The following is a 19,902-nucleotide window of genomic DNA, read 5'->3' as shown; positions in this document are numbered from 1 at the left end:
GCACAAATTCTTACTCAATTCCTTGGCGGTCGTTGTGCTCCGGGTCGCACGGGCAGGTGTTCTTACTTACTATATACACGCACACGTACGCACGCATATATTGATTGCTTACTTGTTTCCTTTAGCGCGTCGTTGTTACGGTCGCACGGGGGCAGTGGTCTTTTAATATACTATATATCACGCACACGCACAACCACGCACAACGCACGCCATGGCACGCACGCCGTCACGACGCACGATATGTAACTGATCGGGACGGTGATGGGGACGGTGGGTCCTTAATCATTACGACTGATTGCCGTTTCCACAGTTGGGCAAGGTATAAACACGAGTAGACAAGATTCAGTTTGATTTAATAACATGTGCTGTTTAGTACAAGTGTCTAGTATTAAGATATTGTTGTATGTGTCTAACGTACGTACTGATACCGTACATTCAAATACGGTTTTTTTTTAAGGGAAGATTTGTTTTTCTAAAGTAATAGACGTTTTTTCATTAATTGTTGTGGTTGATCTACGTTCTATATTGCCGTTGATATTATTGTGTGCTAATTATGACTTGTTGTTTGGTTTACAGCTCGCTAGTCCGACGGACAATAGTCCGAAAGCCCCTAGTCGAAACCACTAGTCCGAAAGCCCCTAGTCCGAATCACCCCATCTATCCGAAACCCACAGGGATGGGTTACCGATCTATACCTTAATGTTTAATTAATAATTTTGATCATATTCATTTATTTTTTTTTCATTAATTTTAGGGGATGTAAGGTGTGTGAAGTAGGTGTGAGGATGTGTGCAAAAAGTTGGTAGTAGACTCGTGTAAAACCTCTTATCCGCCCTCGTAATTCCGCCAATCTCATATCGCCGCCAAGCTTCATCACATACACACGCACGCGCGCACAACACACGACGCGCCACGTACACACGCATGCGCGCACGCACACATTGGCACTGCGGCACGCACACAGCCAGCCGCACTCACACACACACCACCACACACACCACATATACACACACACCAACACACACACAAACAACCATACACACACACACACACCCACACACCCACACATACTTACATCTCGAAATAACTTATCTTACAATGAAAAAGTTTTTACATTTGTGGTTAAACAACATTTTTACATTTGTGGTTGACATGTTATGACATTTGTGGTTATTTTTACATTTGTGGTTGACATGTTATGATATTTGTGGTTATTTTTACATTTGTGGTTGATTTTCACATTTGTGGGCCGCACAGACCACAGGTCATGAATAATATTAAAGAACTAGTAGTACGGTATACTAGTAGTAGCGGTTGAGATTCTGCCCCATCCTCACTTGATGCTCGGGCGTCAATTCAGACTGTATAGACCCTATACTAGTATAGCCAAAAAATTTCAATTAAAAAATAAATAAAATTAAAATTAAAAATTAAAAATTAAAATTAAAAATTAAAATTAAAAATTAAAATTAAAAATTAAAATTAAAAATTAAAATTAAAAATTAAAAATTAATTAATTAATTAATTAAAAAATAATTAATTAATTAATTAAACATTAGGACTATAGATCGATACCCCATCCCCTGTGGGTTTTCGGACTAGTGGGCTTTCGGACTAGTGGGTTTTCGGACTAGTGGGCTTTCGGACTAGCGAGCAGTCACCGTTGTTTTTATGTATACTCGGTATGTCGGTATACAATCCGAGATCTATGTCGGTATACACTCTACATTCGTCGCGTGTGAGCGCGGAGACGAAGCACGAGGCCAGAGTGTCGCTGCCGTAAGAAATGAACATGAAATCGTAAGTGCACCTTTTACGCCTGTGATTTCTGATTAGTGGATCTGCGCATGATCTGTTGGTTATTATATATACCCTTTACCACGAATATACCCTAGTGCTATTAACATTATTTTACCTTTTTTGTCAGACGATGAAACTGAGATTTCATTTCTCGACAGTGTTTATGTAACAGCTTGTAAAGGAGAAACAAGGTTAGTTTTTTTAGTGTTTTCAGTTGTCGTAAATAAACTGGAAAACAATAGTTTTAATCCGTATGGTTTTATGATCTACTTTCTCCACCCGCCATCATCATCGCCCGCCTTGTGAGTTTCTCAACTGCGTCGTACAATGCCAATTCATATCTAGATACGTACAGTGGTACCACTCAGGTAATTAAGAATACCCCAGAAGGTAAGGTTAATTACGCATTTACTTGCCGTAGAGAGGCGAGATTGGATTTTGCACAGCCATGACAGACAGTCAAGAAGTAAGAGAGAGAACCCAAAATCGCTGACAAAATTCGTCCACAAAGATTTACGAAAGTGAAGGTGAGACGAAAGTCATTAACGGTTAACGAGGTCAGGGAGCCGTCGTGTAGCCCCCGGATTGTACTATCAATTGCGCAGCGAAATTGTCACACCATTCACTAACTACGGTTTGAGGGCACCTACGTGGTAAATTTTTATTCGTATATACAGGGTTTGAGACAAGGTCAACCATGTTGGATAAAAAACCACTCACATACAGTGTAAAGCATTCACTGGGAATTGTACCCCCCCTAGGGCCCGAAAAACATCCACCCACCCACCGTCTACCTGTTTAAATTCATTATGCAACGTACATTTATGCACACATATTCGGTTATGACGATACTTGAGAGCCGCCTAGACGACTCCCTCTGATTAACTACAGGTTAGATAAACGGGACGTCATTTGCGTTGATCAGCAATTAGTGCCTTGGTAGGAGTGATCACCTACTAAGCTGCTGAAGCCCTGCAACGAGCGCAAAACCACTAATCAAACACTAAGAGATCATAGCATTTCGTTATTTTAGTCTTCGTTTATTTCCATTTTTATGCTTTATTTTTTCCAGTTGTACTACAGTACTACAGCGAGAGTACTAGATAGAACACGCAGAGATATTATATCAGGGATTTAACTGATTATGCTTTAACCACTCGCCCCCCCCCCACATATCTGATTGTATGATATTCGAGCAAATCATGTTGTATGATCAGGCGCAGATTCTAACTGATTTAGTATTTTCAGGCATAGAAGTGCACAGGGGCCAGTAACGGCACGTATTTCTGTTTGTTGTTGACCCACTATTTTTTGTTGTTGTCTGACCACACAATATATGTTTAAATTTTTTATGATTTTTATTTCTGTGTACTTTTAGAGCGTATTACAGTTTATGTATTGAGTACGATGTTAAACGTTTATCTCATGCTTACCTTTTTGGTTTCATTGAAATTTCGTTTCATCTATATGTTTTTTCAATCTATATTTCTTTACATTATATTTTCTTTTTGCAACTACGTAATTACGGGATTTTTTTTTAATACATGTATAACTTATACGTATAACACTTTCGACTTTATTTTCGTTCGGTTTTTGATTATGATATTCACGACCAGTGAATAATCCTATGTTTATCAGTTTTGACAGCATTTCTGTCTCATCACTACTTATGCTAACACCGTCGATGCAGACTACAACAATGCGACCATACTCAAACGATTCTAAACCTGGAAAACACCGTGATCGACGTGCGGTCGTTACCACACCAGATCTTTTACACCGCCTATCACCCGAAGCAGACAACAACGAATCACAATGACGACACCAACACCACGGACAGGACCACCACGGACACCACAACCACCACGGACGCCACGCACCACGGGCAGCACATCCGACACTTCGAGATTGTCAATCGCCGCCGTCGCCTAGCAACCAGGTTCAACACTCCAGGAAGACCAGTTCTCGCAGTCGCTCCGATGCCACGTTCGCTCACGCTTAGCGACCCCCACCCTGCCCCTTTGACTTCGAACGTCGTACTACGACCACATGGAGTCCTGGCATCATCGCAGGTACGACGCCTTGATGTTCTGGAGCGAGGAACTCAAACGTTACATCATCCGAGAGCGGCCCTAACCAACCAACACCAGACAGTTGAGACCAGACCTTTACACGGAGAAGCCCCACGGACAAGCCCCACGGAGATGAACCGACGGAGCCACGGAGATACTCCCACGGACAATTAAAGACGACAGATTAATTAAGGAATAATTAAGTTAGTTAGGTTTTTGGAAGAGGGGATTAACACGCTATTTTTTCAAAAAAAAGGGCATAACATGAATAAAAAACGTACAATATAACCTTAAAGTTCTTCGCTATAGAATATAGCTCAAACTTTTTCATAAAGAGGGGAGTAGTGTAATGAAGCTAAAATCATTACGATATAGAGCGACACCACAGGACAGGCACGGTTCTTGACCACGTCTATGTCGAGGCTAAGATCCGACACAGGGACACACCTCAGGCACTTGGTCACTCGCGTCGTTATAGGCAGTTCGATACGAGTACTGCCAAGTACGACATTCCGAGTAAACAAAAGAAACCCTCCCCCTATCATTAAAAAAGGAGGACAGTGGCCTTGTTACATAGACATTAACCTGGAAAACGTAGCACTACTAAGATCACGTGACCCATCCAGACTTGCTTAAATAGAGACGTTTTCTATCAGAGGAGCAGAGGAGGAGAGGGAGAGGAGTCTCTCGGAGTCTCTCTCTCTGTCTCTCGCTCTCGCTCTCTTTCGGTATGTGAGTATGAATAAGTTTTACCGTATATGTGTTATAGTTTAGATCTTATCGTATTCGTGTTACAGTATGCATCTTAAAACGTATGTCTTAAAACTCCTTTTAAGACTAGTAAATGTATTTGCGTGTGTAAACTCCTTTTAGAGATCTTGCGTTAAATATATAACTAATAACTTGTCTCTGTAAGTTTTGTGTAACAATTAAATAGATATATTGTTGTACGTACATTTCGTGTCTGTCTACTTTGTTATTACCTCAGGGTACCTCACAAGGGTGCCCGCGCCAAGCAGAACCTTTGGGTTAGAACATCGCATGGTATACATTATACGTCACGAGCCACGACACAGCCACACACACACGCACACGAGAGTATATATATATATAGAGAGAGAGAGCTAGTACACGCATATATGAATGAATCTTTAATCATTACACATACATGAATTCTTAGTTATTTCCTTGGCGGTCGTGTGCGGTCGCACGGGCAGTGTCTACTATACTATATATGCACGCACACGCACGCATGCACGCACGCACGCACGCATACATGAATTCTTACTTATTTCCTTGGCAGTCGTGTGCGGTCGCACGGGCAGTGTCTACTATACTATATACACGCACACGCACGCACGCACACGCACGCATGCACGCACGCACGCACGCACGCATATATGAATGCTTACTTAATTCCTTAGCGGTCGTGTGCGGTCGCACGGGCAGTGTCTACTATTCTATATATACACGCACACGCACGCACGCACGCACGCGCGCACGCACGCACGCACGCATATATGAATGCTTACTTATTTCCTTGGCTGTCGTGTGCGGTCGCACGGGCAGTGTCTTATGCACGATGGTGTCGTTCATCTCGTTCGGCACCATTACGCGTAGATATCCGGCGACGTCACCCGATTTCGACTGCTGGGCCTGTATTATAGAAGCAGCAGTGAGAACAGCGGAGATCGCCTTACTCATCAACAGCCGTGGGAGAAGGGGAGCGGGGAAGCCGACCACGACATCGTAAGCCCGCCGATCAAATGTCATAGTTCTGCGCTTCTGCTACTACAAAATAACCGCACTGAAGCTCCGAAACCCGCGTGAAACGCCGCAAGGCATGCATGTATGTGCCAGTCGCAATAAATCGCCCCCCCCACTCCCCCATGAAAAAACCGCCTGAACGCGATATGGTATAAAGAATCACTGCTGACAAAACTCTCCGATTGCAGGAAATAATTGCAGGAAGCTGAATGCAGCAATGCAAGTACTCATTCGAATTTCTCCGCGGGGAGGAAGAGGAGGTAGGAGTCGAGTGAACAGGAAAACAAGAATATAATCGACTATATTGCGTACTGCGTATCCATCCAACAACACGCATAAAAGTAGGCAGAAAAGAGCGCCGTATTCCCAGTACAACATCCACATAAAAGCAGGTAAAAAGCAAAACTAAGTAGGCGCACGGTCTATTATCGCGCGAACACTTACTGGATCAGCTAATCTACACTACCTACTGGATCACATTAGAAACTCAGCCAAGCTATCGCGCACATGAATAGCGACTTTATTGTCACTGCGCTGCATTGTCACGGAGACGGAGATGATAGCTGGCTTCGGGTTTTTTCTCGCGACACACGCATTGGCGATCGCGCAGTCACACAATGCGATATTCAGCACACACAATCATCACCGCATGGTTAATCATCGTGCATGTGGGACCGCAGAGACAGCGTGTGTCTGTCAAGCATAACACACACATATACGTACGTACGTAACACACTCACTCAAACATGATACCGCTGACAGCAAAATCACCTCAGCGAAGTATTTGGAACGCACGACCGCACACACACACACATATATATATATATATATATATATATATATATATATATATAGTGTGTATGTGTGTGTGTGTGTGTGTGTGTGTGTGTGTGTGTCGCGCGTCGCGATATATATATATTTCTCTCTCTCCGCGGCGGTGTCTCTCGTCGCCTCTCTCTCCTTTTCTCCTCTCTCCGTCTCTTTCTCTTCGTCGCTTGTTCCTCTTTCTCAGAACTCTCGGTACTCCCGTCCTGTCTCTTCTCTCGTCTCCTCTCGCTGCTCCCTCGCGCTCCTGCGTCCGGTCTGCTCCTGCTCTGCTTTTCTCCTCCTCTGGTCTCTACTCTCGGTCTCTGTCTGGCCTGTCTCTCTATCCTCCCTCGTCCGCGTCCGCCGCGCCCGCGGACCGCCCGCCGCTCGCGACCAGCCGCCCACCCCTCGGTGTGATCCGGACGACCGTGCCTCGCCTCATCCGTCTTTCTCTTCTCCTGTCTCCCTCGACCTCTTTCTTCTCGTCTCTTCTTTCTCATCTCTGCTCTCTTCCTGTGCTCTCTCGCAGTCGTGTGTCGATCCTCTCTGCTCTCCGCCCGTCCGCCTCCGGTGCTGCGCGCTGCGTCAGCCGTCCGCGTCGTGCGGCGATCCTCTCTTCGTCTGCTCTTCAGTCTCTCTCATCAGTTCGTCCTCCAGACTGTGAAAAGGTCTTTCTCTACTGGTCTAGTCTCTCTCTCTCTCTCTTGTCTCTGTCTGTCTGTGTTTGTCTCGGGCGAGCGAAGACGCGCTTCTAGAATTGCTATTGACATTGTGACAGTATGATAGTACAGTAATTGATCATAGACGATTTAACAAACGGCAAAGAGGCAAGATGCAAATAAGACGCTCCTATCGAATTAGATCGATGGTCAAATTTCTTCTTCCAAGAAAGCGAATGTAACGGTATTGTGATGCAAGCCGTGAGGGCTTGGAACTGCGACGACATATGTTACATGGCTGATACGTATGCTCCAAGAAGCGGTCTTTGCTAGGGTTAGGGCCAACTATATGAAGGGCGTGTACAGGGGGGGGGTCCAGGGGGTCCGGACCGCGGGCGCGAGCCCCCGACCCCCCCCGTGCTCGTGCAGAAAAAGGCAAGTCTAAGACGGATTTAAGATTTCAGGTACAAAAATTTCTGGGGGGAGGGCCCCAACCCCCCGCTTCGCGTGCTCGCAGTTGAGGTTGCGGTCAGACCACCCCCTGGTAGGGCAAATGCCGTGTGGGCACGCCCTGTATCATAACACTTAAGCCAGTCAGTCGCGAACAGACTCGTCGAGCTAGCTGCAAGCGTGTATGCCTTATTTGGCGTTCACGTTTAGTCCGCACTGACGCTGAGAGGTCTATTCGCACCAAGGTACTCGCGGCGGAGACGTACCGACCTGGGTACGGGGTCGCGGTGGACTAGCGCCGAACAGGGTACGCCCTGGTAGCTATCTATATGTCCCGGACCGTACCTCGCCTACTCCACTAACGAGTCTAGGAGTCGGCGGCTACCGCCTACCTGCCTAACCGCCTAACCCTAACCGCCTAGGCCTAGCGCCTAGCCTTAACCCTAACCTAACATATGCGATAGTTACGCAGGGTAGCGTTGCTCGGTATACCTGGACCGTACCCAGGCCTAAGGGTTACGTTCCGGCAGTACCTGGGCGGGAGCATAGACCCTATGAGCGCCGGCACCTGACGCTACGGATAATACCGGGCCTAAGCCCGTTAAGGTAAATTCTGTTGGGGAGGGGCATGCAAAAGGAAGAAAAGACAAATTGGGAAATGCCGTGGTATATGCTACCCGCAGCATACACACCGGCCAGAACCAGTCTCTGCCTGGCATTTCATGTCCAGTTTGCCATAATAGTTGAGCGGCCATCAGCGTACAGTCAACACCCGTCGATATTACAGACACGGCCGTGTTGAAGGCAATTGATTCGGCGTAGAGTCGTAGACTATAGCAGTGTTCAGATGTGCGCGATATCCGCTTCGCAGCCCAATGTCTCAGCCAGGGCGCGCAAGATGGGAAGAGGATCTGAGTGCTGTGGCAAGGATGCAAACCGTGCAGAAGCTGTGCAGCCGTATGTACTCGCATACTACCCGATAATACGTATTGCAGAGTCTAACTGATGTTGTGTGGGGAATGAACCCACGCTGCAATATATGTGCAGTATTAGGCTACTGATATACCCAATTATAACCGTATTGTAGCTAACTGGTGATGGTGTGGGATCAACCAGACGCAATCGGAATGCTGAGCGGCTGCACGGCTACAATATGTGCAGTATTACTACTATAGGTATTACCCAATATACGTATGGTAAGCTAACTGTGAATGTGGTGGGGTATGCAACCGACGCGTAAGCGCACATATATGCAGTATAACTACTATGATATACCGCAATATACGTATTGTAAGCTAACTGGTGGTGTTGGAGTATGCAACCAACGCTGGCAATAATGTGGCAGATATTACATTTACTGCCTATAGTATACCAATATACGTATTGTAAGAACTCGGTTGTTTGTGTGGGGATCGACCACGCGCTGCAACTGGCAATATGTGCAGTATTACTGCTCTATATCTAATATATACGCTCTCCCCACAGAGCGCTACAGAGGGAAGATGGAGGGGGAGGCTGGGTGAGGGGACGCAACCGCGCTGCAATATGTGCAGTTTTACTGCTCTATATATCTAATCGATCGTTCACGCATCCCCTACATGCATCCCCGCTTGCTTGCCACCAGTGTGGCATACCCCTGCTGCTTCCACAGCTGCAGAGATGAACAGCGAGCGCTTCAATCGCGTATAAAACCCAGCAGCAGCAGCAGTGCTGTACGTTCCCGTACGAAGCCTATAACGTAGTAGTATAGCCAGAGACAATAGAACACTAATATAGCCACCTGTATAGCCACTAATATAGTATAGTATAGTATAGCATAGCATAGCATAGCATAGCATAGCATAGTCATAGTATAGTATAGGTATAGTATAGGTATAGTATAGTATAGTAATAGGAGTATAGTATAGTATAGTAATAGTATAGTATGAGTATAGTATAGTATAGTATATATAGTATAGATAGTATAGTATAGTAATAGTATAGTGATAGTAAATAGTTATAGTATGGTATAGTATAGTATAGTATAGTATAGTATAGTATAGTATAGTAACTAGTCATAGTATAGTAATAAAGTATAGTATAGTAATAGTAATAGTATAGTATGAGGGTAGAGGTATAGTATGGGGTAGTAGGTATAGTATAGGTATAGTATGGGGTAGTAAGTATACTGGTATAGTATAGGTATAGTATACGTATAGTAGTAGGTATAGTATCAGTATAGTATACGGTATATGCTATAGTATAGATAAGTATTAGTATAGGTAATATGTATAAGTATAGTATAGTTAGTATAGTATAGTATGAGGTCATAAGTATAAGGTATTAGTATAGTAAGTATAGTATAGTATAAGTATAGGTAATAGTAATAGGTATAGTATAAGTATAGTATGAGTATAGTATATCGTATAGTAATAGTATAGTATAGTATAGTATGTATAGCGTATAGTATAGTAAAGTAAAGTATAGGTATAGTATAGTATACGTATAGGGGTATAGTATGACGTATACGTATAGTATAGTATAGTAATAGGTATAGTATAGTATAGTATAGTATAGTATAGTATAGTATAGTATAGTATAGTATAGTATAGGTATAAGGGTATAGTATAGTATAGTATAGTATAGTATACAGTGGCGGCCCAGATAGAAGCACTGGAAGCACAGTGCTTCCAGTACAATTTTGTTCCTACATTTTGTTCCTAAATCTCTCTTGCAAGACTCACCAGATTGCATCGCCAGACGTCTACCATTCAAAATTTTTCAGGGAGGGGCATGCCACCAGACCCCCTAGCATGCAGCGGGCCTACGGCGCTTGCTTTTTATTATCACTGAGGATTTTATCCTTCTGTGCTTCTACTTTCTTAGGACCTGTGGGCGCCAGTGATAGTATAGTATAGGTACTATAGTATAGTATAGTATAGTATAGTATAGTATAGTATAGTATAGTATAGTATAGTATAGTATAGTATAGTATAGTATAGTATAGTATAGTATAGTATAGTATAGTATAGTATAGTATAGTATAGTATAGTATAGTATAGTATAGTATAGTATAGTATAGTATAGTATAGTATAGTATAGTATAGTATAGTATAGTATATAGTGTGCACCACTCCCCTTCAGTTGTCCCCTGCCAGCGAGCCGCACGTGTTTATTATTACTTTCAGTGCGTATAAAGCACGTGTGACATATCGTAGATAAATATAAATAAATAAATGGGCCGCAGGTTCGATTGCACGACTAATGCGTGGTCGTAAACATCAGCTATCCAGCTGGCCACGTGGGAAAACGCGCCTGGTGAGCTGAATGAAGCCACGCTTACGTGACAAATCGAGCCTAAGTCGATGAAGCATTGCAGGTTTGCAGCCAAATACAGACGAGAAGGGGTGCACACACACGAACACGCGCACGCACACACGCACGCACGCACACACGCACGCACGCACGCACGCACACACGCACGCACGCACGCACACACGCACACACACACACGCGCACACACATATAGGCACATAGGTAAGAAGCAGGCGAGAGTTATACACACATTACATACATGATACCCAACTAACAAGAAAACTAAACCGAGAAGCAAAGGGAGATCTACACAGAAGAAATGAGGGCGCCATACACCGACAGACACCAGGTTAAAAAGCAGACGATCAAAAATCACACATGCGCCATACATAGCAGGTGACCTAACCTACATACCTAACCTACGTACACAACCACAACCTAATACTGTAGTAGGAAACTAGTGAGATCCTCCACAGAAGAGGGGACGCATTTCAAAGAGGGACACCTAGCGAAGAAACAAGGAAGATCCCCCACAGAAAAGAGGGACGCCTTTCGAAGAGGGACACCTAACCAAGAAACAAGGAAGATCCCCCGAAGAAGAGAGGACGCCTTTGAAAGAAGGACACATATATAACCAGGCAGCTGGAAACACATTGATGTATCGCCTGCATGTCGACACACCGACTACAGCCTGCCCCCGTCCTGCGGTCAAAGTATGTACCATCGGTTCACGGGGATAGAGTGGTATACCATTAAACACATCCTATCGGTATAAGGCCACATTAAAGCGTTTATTATCTGTTGCACGGCAGAGTGGCTGACACGCAGCAGCAGCGGCGGCGGCGGCAGCAATAGCAGCAGCAGCAGTAGCAGCAGCAGCAGTAGCAGCAGCGGCGGCAGTAGCAGCAGCAACAGCAGCAGCAGTAGCAGCAGCGGCCGCAGCAGCAGCCGCAGCAGCAGCAGTAGCAGCAGTGGCGGCAGTAGCAGCAGCAACAGCACCAGCAGCAGTAGCAGCAGCAGCCGCAGTAGCAGCACCAGCAGCAGCAGCAGTAACAGCAGTAGCAGCAGCAGCAGCGGCAGCGGCAGCAGCAGCAGCAGGAGTAGCAGCAGCGGCGGCGGAGGCAACAGCAATAATTATAAGTTACCTATGGACTGAGCGGCTCGCCTCGGGTTGCGCTGGGATGCATATGATGCTGGACCTCATTAGGAGAAGGCGATGGATGAACACGGGTGGGAACTCATTGTTGTTGCCCCCCGAGGGTCGAGCGAGTAGTGTGCGCGACCACTACGGTACATCATCGATAATGACTGCAGGTGTCATATGTGCATGATGGGACCGCCGCATGGCATGTACGTGTGTGCGTGCGTGCGTGCGTGCGTGCGTGTGTGTGTGTGTGTGTGTGTGTGTGCGTATATACATAACACAGCTATATACGTGTGCAGGTGACCCGAGGACGAGTAAGTAATGTGTAAGGTGTTTACGAGCGGCGTGGTATTTTCGATACGACATTTGTAATTACATGTGCGGGGGGCCGCTCAGCAATCCAGTGTTCTCTACTCACGCAGGTTTCATATATAGAGGCAGAAATAGGAGCTAGAGGCTAGCGTGCTACTGTCTATTCATTGTCGCGACCGATTGTAGTAGTAAGGCCAGCGAAAAGACACCTACGCAAAGCATTTCAAAGGACAGGATATTTTTGGCATACGTTCATGGGGCACGCTATCGAGTACCATGGCCTCATCTCTACTCACCATCTGCTCCCATTGACGTGATATTTCTCCCCTGGTCACAAGAGTTTATCACCTGCGAAAAGAGCGGAATTCTATACACAAAAAAGAAGACGATTAATCAGCCACCTTGCTACGGCTGTTTATAGTTGTGACCTGTGGAACGCCATACAGATGGCGCTGCTGATGTCAAAAGTAAAACAAATACAAAAAGACAGGAAATGTGCAAAGTGCTTTTGAGCAAAAAGTGGATTTAATAGCTTGCTTTTAAGACAGAGCCGAGCAGGCTTAACAATAAAGATGCATTATCACTGCATCATACCTGCCTATCAATTCTCAACTTCCTTTCTGTCTAAATGCTATAATGTCACGCTCACATTTCATCGAAAGAGAAAATCTTGTGCGTTATATATATGTACCATTATGCGTACGTGGCTTAGACAGAAGAAAACTACAGACATCACCAAAAATACTCAAGTAAGCTGTTCAATTTGCTGATCGTAGAGTATAATAATAAAAGACAAATTATGATAACAAAGGCTCAGTTACGGCGTGATGAAGTGGAATGCTGTCTGAAATAATCATAATTGATAGATTCATCAGAATACAACGCGATAAAACTAAAACTCACAGTTTCGTAAATAGTGTTGGCAGCACCAAGGAGGTTCTCCAGTTTCTTGAGTGGTGAATAGGTTTTCTGCAATTTCGCTAGATACTGCTTGATCAACTCCAGTGACAGACCTCCCGGAGGTTTCAGATGTGACTGTGGCGATAAATGGGTACGACGTGGGTATATAGTCAATTAGATTCCTTTCCTCCCGTATTGATCATCATTTGTGTAATGTATCGAGAACCCTTTAGGGTAATGAACAGCAGGAGTGAGTAATAATAGATCTATTATTACATAGATATATAATATAACATATATATATATATAATATATAATATATAATATATATCTATAGATCTATTATTATTCACTCCTGATAACAGCTAGTTTGTCTATGTGTGCTCGTGAGTGCGTTTGCACGCGTTCGTTGGCGCGTGCGTGCGTGTGCGCGCGCGTTCTTTGATCGGACACATTTACTATGAGTGAAAACGAACCTTTATGCCAAGTTCCTGAGTTGTTAGGGTCCTGGCATACTTGATGCTCACCGACAACAGGGCCAGCGATCCATTACTGGAATTAAACCGTAGAGATGATTTACAATCAGAAATGCGACGCCGGAGATGCAATTGGAAGACGCACACTGCTGAGTAATGTGCATAATTAAGTTACAACGTATAGAGTACCGAAGTGTGACGTCACGGTGGCATGACAACGAACCCACTGGTTCTAAACAATCATATGCTCTGATAACATTAACTGCGTGAAAATGTTGTGCGTACGTAAAACACAAGTGTGTGCGCTGCAGACAGCATTAAAGCATCGGTAGCAAGTCGATCTTACAATATTTAATTAATTAATTATTATATTTAATTTTTTTCTTTTTTTAATTATTATTATTTTTTTTTTTTCGTTACTTTTCACTTCCATCCTTTGGAAATCTATAAAAAACTGCAATAATGACTCTCAGAATGATGGTTACAATCGGGTACAAAACACGACACCATTTTCACGCGGTTAATGTTACCAGAGCATATGATTGTTTAGAACCAGTGGGTTCGTTGTCATGCCACCGTGACGTCATCACTTCGGAGCTCTATAATACGTATATTTAGGGGCCTACATGTATATATTTATTACGCATAAAACGTGTATATTTACGGCCATAAGGGGCAATAAACGTGGTGCTGATCGATAACAACCACTTCTATAATCATTATCAACCAAAACGAGAACAAAGATGTGGAGAAAATAGTAGGAATAAAACGTAGATATAGATGAGTGACGGAGAGAGTGATTATGACACGCTCTCAGTCACTGCACATTCACACAACACACGCCGACCGTATATAACATAGTGTGTGTGTGTGTGGGGGGGGGTCTATTCCCAGTTTATCAGGTACCCGTAAAAGAATATCACGGCCATATATCAGTACACGACTAATTAAATCGCAATTTCGGCTTCCACGCGCGACTCCGTTGACCACAAACAATTCACAAACGAATCACGAACCCACCATCACCACCCCTGGTATTTCCCGCGGTTCCCTGCTAATTAAAATTGTCGAATATCCCGAGTCCCGCAAAATCACCGTTTCCCCTTAATTTGACTACGTCGCGAATTTTCTATGGTGTATATTTGTAAAATTTTTGTTGCAATTTTTTTCACATGAAACGTAAGTACTAACGGCATTAAATGTATCCTCAAATTCTTACCTGCTAAACATTGTTTTTCAACTAGTTAAAAATCCAAAAAATCTGGGCGATTTGTTATATTGATCACGACATTAAATGGTTGCTATGGGCTATGTATGAGTCAGGAGTGTTTGTTCACATCGAACGAAATAGCAAAATAGGAAGTATAATGCAGCAATTTAACCATAAAACCAAAGTGAACAGAATCACTTACACTTTGTGAAAAAGTGGACATAATTTTTTTCTACTTTTACTACTTACGGTGACGTAATCACGTTAATTACTCACTGCGAGTATTCGTCGACGAAGCACTGGTAGACATGCTGCTTCAGCGGCCGGATCACAATACGATGCATCACTCCCTCAAGGATCGCATCGATGTTCAGAAATTCGTTCGGCGGAAGCTGCAGGTATAATATGGAGAGTAATTGACAGTTACTGTGAGCAACAGCAACTTATTCATAGCCTCTGTATTAGTCAACTCGCGCTTGTTCGCAATTTATATTTTATTGCATAGGGTATTATCAGGAAGTGAATATTGAACTCTGTCATTAGTCGATCACCCCTGATATTATTTACAATGGTGATAGATACCGTGACATCAGGCGTACCTGAATAGAGAGATATCTCTATTCATGTACTCCTGCTAATATAACGCAGCAGAGACCGCCTGTGCATGATTACGTTATTGTAGCTGCTGAGGTTGATCTGAGATGTCCAGGTCCTACGAAAGATTTTAGAAGCGTACGAGATTTACGCGAATCAGAGCTGCAATGTGGTATATGTGACGCAGTAGAGCGAAAGGGAGGGAAGATGGTGTTAAGGTTGTTCTGTTGGTGTAGTGGACTACAGCAGGGATGGAATTTAACCATGTCATATTTTCCTACACTTAAACACGCATTTCTGCATGACGTCAGAGCACGTGTTATCAACGGTTGCGTCACTGGGTAAACTAACGTCGAGCCATGTATTACACAGGCACTTGGAACGTTTCAATAACAAAAATTATTGCACAAATCAACACGAAATGTATTTACTACCAAAATCTTAATGTTTCGCTACTCTCTATCGCCCATTATTACTGATAATTTCCTGTAAATGCCGTTCCTCTGCAACACACCAGTACACCGCACGTACGCCTCTGTGTACAAACAATAAAAATATAGAGCTCTATATATATAGTTAATTTCGACGGGGTAGGCGCGAGAGCGGGGCGTGGGGGCGACGATTACTCGTATAGCTCATAGGGTCTAGCTATGTCCCCCAAGGTACTGCCGGAACGTACCCTGGGTACGGTCCGGTATACCGTAACGTACCCTGGTAACTATTTGATATGGTTAGGGTTAGGGTTAGGGTTAAGGTTAGGGAGTAGGCGTAGGCGAGTCCCTAGACTCGTTAGTGGAGTAGGCGAGGTACGGTCCGGCATATTAGATAGTACCAGGGTACGTTCCGGTATACCGGACCGTTCCCAGGGTACGTTCCGGCAGTACCCTGGGGGACATAGACCCTCTCAGCACTAGTATATTGATCTACAACCGCACATAATAGCGAGGGAATATGTTGTTTACGCGGCTATAGCTCTAGAAATGAGCAGCGCAGCGAGGAGAAGATATAATATAAGACTAGTTCGAATAAATAATTTTAAATTTTTCGCCTGTGACACATTGGAATATATTACATATTACATATACATGATATTACCAGGTTACCTTTTACATATTACACATTACCAGGGGTTAAAAATGACAAATTTGTCATTATTAACCCCTGATATTACATATTACATATTACACTACATTATATTTGATACATTATATACACATTTTATATATATATATTATATTATAATACATATTACATTACATAAGAAACATATTACATAATGCATATGATTTATCTTAAATTATTAAGCAGATGCTTTCATTTTTCTCCAAATTCTAGGGAGGGGAACAGCCCACTGCAGATGTTGCTACGGCTCTGGAGCTATACGGAGCGCCATACGTTACTGCTTTATCATGATATGGCACAACCGTGGCAATGCCTCACACGACGCGACGTATCGAATAAATTATGAAAGACTCGGGAAATTAAGATAAGCTTGACCTAAATAGTCGTCCTTTATGCATTAGTAAACGCACCGTATAATAATAGCCCGGCATGTACCACGCATTCGTCTTGTTGTTGTCGTTGTTGTTGTAGCAGTAGTAGCAGCAGCAGCAGTAGCAGTAACAGTAGTAGCAGCAGTACCAGTAACAGAAGTAGAACTTAACGTCCAATTGGGCCACCATAGCGCAGGAGGGATAGTGGTGTATAATATTGTTAGGGAAGAATCTAATTTTATAGGGAAAAAATTCTATAGGACTATAATGTTTCCTCTCTATAGAATTCTATAGGGGTTTTTATCTATGGAACTCTATAGAAAAATTCCCTATGGAGGTCTATAGAATTTTTTTTTTTATTATCATTATTATGGTTGGTGCTGCTGCTGCTGCTGCTGCTGCTGCTGCTGCTATTGTAGTTGTTGGTTGTTGTTGTTGTTGTTGTTATTATTATTACACGTCAAGGCCACGCAGATCAGATTAGCACCGCCACTCCCACTCCCACTACCACCTACGCCAAGTAACGCTACATGTGAATACAGCATACTCACTTCCATCTATTACGCATAATTGCGTTACGTCTCACACTCGCGCTACGCCGCGGGAGAAATATATATTATACTATGCACGTTGCGTCATTACAATGACATCAGATTGCGTGCTGTCATTAATATAAGACGCGTGCCGGTTCGCTGGTAGCTCGCATTAAGTGCCCATTAACGCAATACTAGATGCCACTGGAAGACGCTGCAACCATTATTAGAACTATGACGTGATATTGATGATAGATTCCTCCCAGGAGATAAGGCTACCCACAACAACTCGCGAGCCTCTGCCGCTGCGTGTGTTAATAGTGAGAAATTAGTGCGCGCGCGCGTGCGTGCGTGCGCTGCGTGAGAAATTAATGTCATAAGTAATTATGAAGGCACGACACGCGCCAAGGATAAAACTAGTTCTATAAATATATTTCATAATGGAAAAAGCTTGAGTCGGGTCTTTGTTTAACTGCTGGGCACTGACTGGAACCAGTCCCATAACGCGGTCCAGCCAGTGAGCGCGCGGGGTAAGGCCGATTGGCCAGGAGAAGGACAACAGACCGGACGCGCGTATAAAACCGCGCGCACGGAATGTGCGGGACAGCTCTCTCACAATTTCTTTGACACGTACTCTTGGTACTGATCGGTTCGAATATACTCTGTGCATCGTCTTTGCGACCGCATCTCTTCTATTGAAATCGTAAGTTATGTTCATGCACCGCGCAAACATATGTACGCGATACTGCCTCCTTTGTGGGAGTATACGTTAGTTAAGATATGTTCATTAAACGTTTACTGGCCTTAATACGTACATAGCAGTTCTTTTGTTCTTTATGTGTTGTGCATGACAGACGTTTTAGCACCGGTGTATTTCACCGACGCGTACCACTATTACGATTCGCGATAGAATAATAGCCATGTTACACGTGCATATAGTGGACTTAGCAGAGAGACTGTCATCTGTGGCCTGAGATAGATCACGTCAACGAACGAAGCGGAATGTGCGTATCGCTGAGAAATCGATGATTTCGTCCGACATCGATGAAAATTCGTGCGATTTTTTAGATTGCAACTGCGTCCGAAATACTGCGCGAGTTACAACGCGTTTAAGGCCAACGTAACTTATAGCTTTTACGGGTAACTGAAAAGTGCAATTGCGCAGATGCGTTTCCAAACACCGCAGAAGTCAGAGCACTGTAACGTTTGCACTAACACATTCTCAGCATTGAAATCCATCAAGAATCGATGGTTTGGATCCGAGCCGACCACAAACCAAAGAACGGGGCCAACAAGCTAACAGCTAATATTTCTTCATGAATTGTATTTTCCTTTTGTAACGAAGTATAGTTAGTATGCTCATGTATGTACTTCTCTGTAAACCTGTTTATGCCATGTATACATTACTACTACTACTACTTACAACTAGTTTGTACCATCATGCAGTGAATTATGCTACACAGTATTCCAGATACAGTATTTTCTGTACATATATGTATTTTCATATATGCATTATGTCACTATATATGTAAGGTCATTATAAAAAAAAGAGGGCCAACAATCCCAACAGCAAGGAGATCGTTCTCCGAGCCCACCTCATCGTGCAGATACGAGCTGCGGCAAACACGTGGCGGTGGTAATGATGCGCGATTTCTAATGGATTTCCTCTATCGCTTAGAGGACTCTTATCTATTATTCCTCTATCGCTTAGAGGACTCTATCTATTATTCCTCTATCTATTAGAGGACTCTATCGCTTAGAGACGCAGCTATTGCAGCTACATTCTGCCGTTATCGCGCCACGACATTAATCCCAAAATGAAGTCGTGGAAAGGTAGGTGCTCTGAATCCAATCAACAGCACTTAAAAGTGATCTTGCAGCACGCGGTGGCACTATCAACAGACACGCGGCGTTGATCATATTATTATATCTAATTTATATATAATTGGCTCATGATGCTAGCTCGACGAGACGGCGTTGTCACCGCGTCAGTATAGTGCAGTAATCCAAACGAAAGGCTCGGAATCTGATAACAAGAACTACAATGTCGGCCAAGGTGCACTTAACTAACTAACAAACTTACTAACTAGCTAACTAACTAACAAGCTAACTAACTAACTAACAAGCTAACTAACTAACTAACTAACTTACTAACTAGCTAGCTAACTAACTAACTAACTAAGCTAACTAACTAACTAACTAACTAACTAACTAACTAACTAACTAACTAACTATAACTAACTTACTTACTAACTGACTAACTAACTTAACTAACTAACTAACTAACTAACTAACTAACTAACTAACTAACTAACTAACTAACTAACTAACTAACTAACTAACTAACTAACTAACTAACCAACCAACCAACCAACCAACCAACCAACCAAC

The 19,902-nt window shown here is 43.5% G+C and overlaps 1 protein-coding gene across 1 annotated transcript in view; it reads right to left on the bottom strand.

Annotated features, from left to right (window-relative positions):
* Positions 1-19,902, bottom strand: part of LOC106821335 (protein sprint-like) — a 43,185-nt gene that overhangs the window by 18,575 nt on the left and 4,708 nt on the right. The window contains exons 5-10 of the mRNA XM_014826093.1: positions 15,168-15,283; positions 13,682-13,757; positions 13,209-13,340; positions 12,602-12,653; positions 9,154-9,206; positions 5,405-5,528 (exon numbers count right to left, since the gene is read on the bottom strand). Coding sequence (XP_014681579.1) covers positions 5,405-5,528; positions 9,154-9,206; positions 12,602-12,653; positions 13,209-13,340; positions 13,682-13,757; positions 15,168-15,283 — 553 coding nt within the window. The remainder of the gene's footprint in view (positions 1-5,404; positions 5,529-9,153; positions 9,207-12,601; positions 12,654-13,208; positions 13,341-13,681; positions 13,758-15,167; positions 15,284-19,902) is intronic.

This window comes from Priapulus caudatus, unplaced genomic scaffold (genome assembly GCF_000485595.1).
Source record: "Priapulus caudatus unplaced genomic scaffold, Priapulus_caudatus-5.0.1 Scaffold69, whole genome shotgun sequence".
Lineage (NCBI taxonomy): Eukaryota > Metazoa > Priapulida > Priapulimorpha > Priapulimorphida > Priapulidae > Priapulus > Priapulus caudatus.
This window is presented reverse-complemented; position numbering and strand designations above follow the sequence as displayed.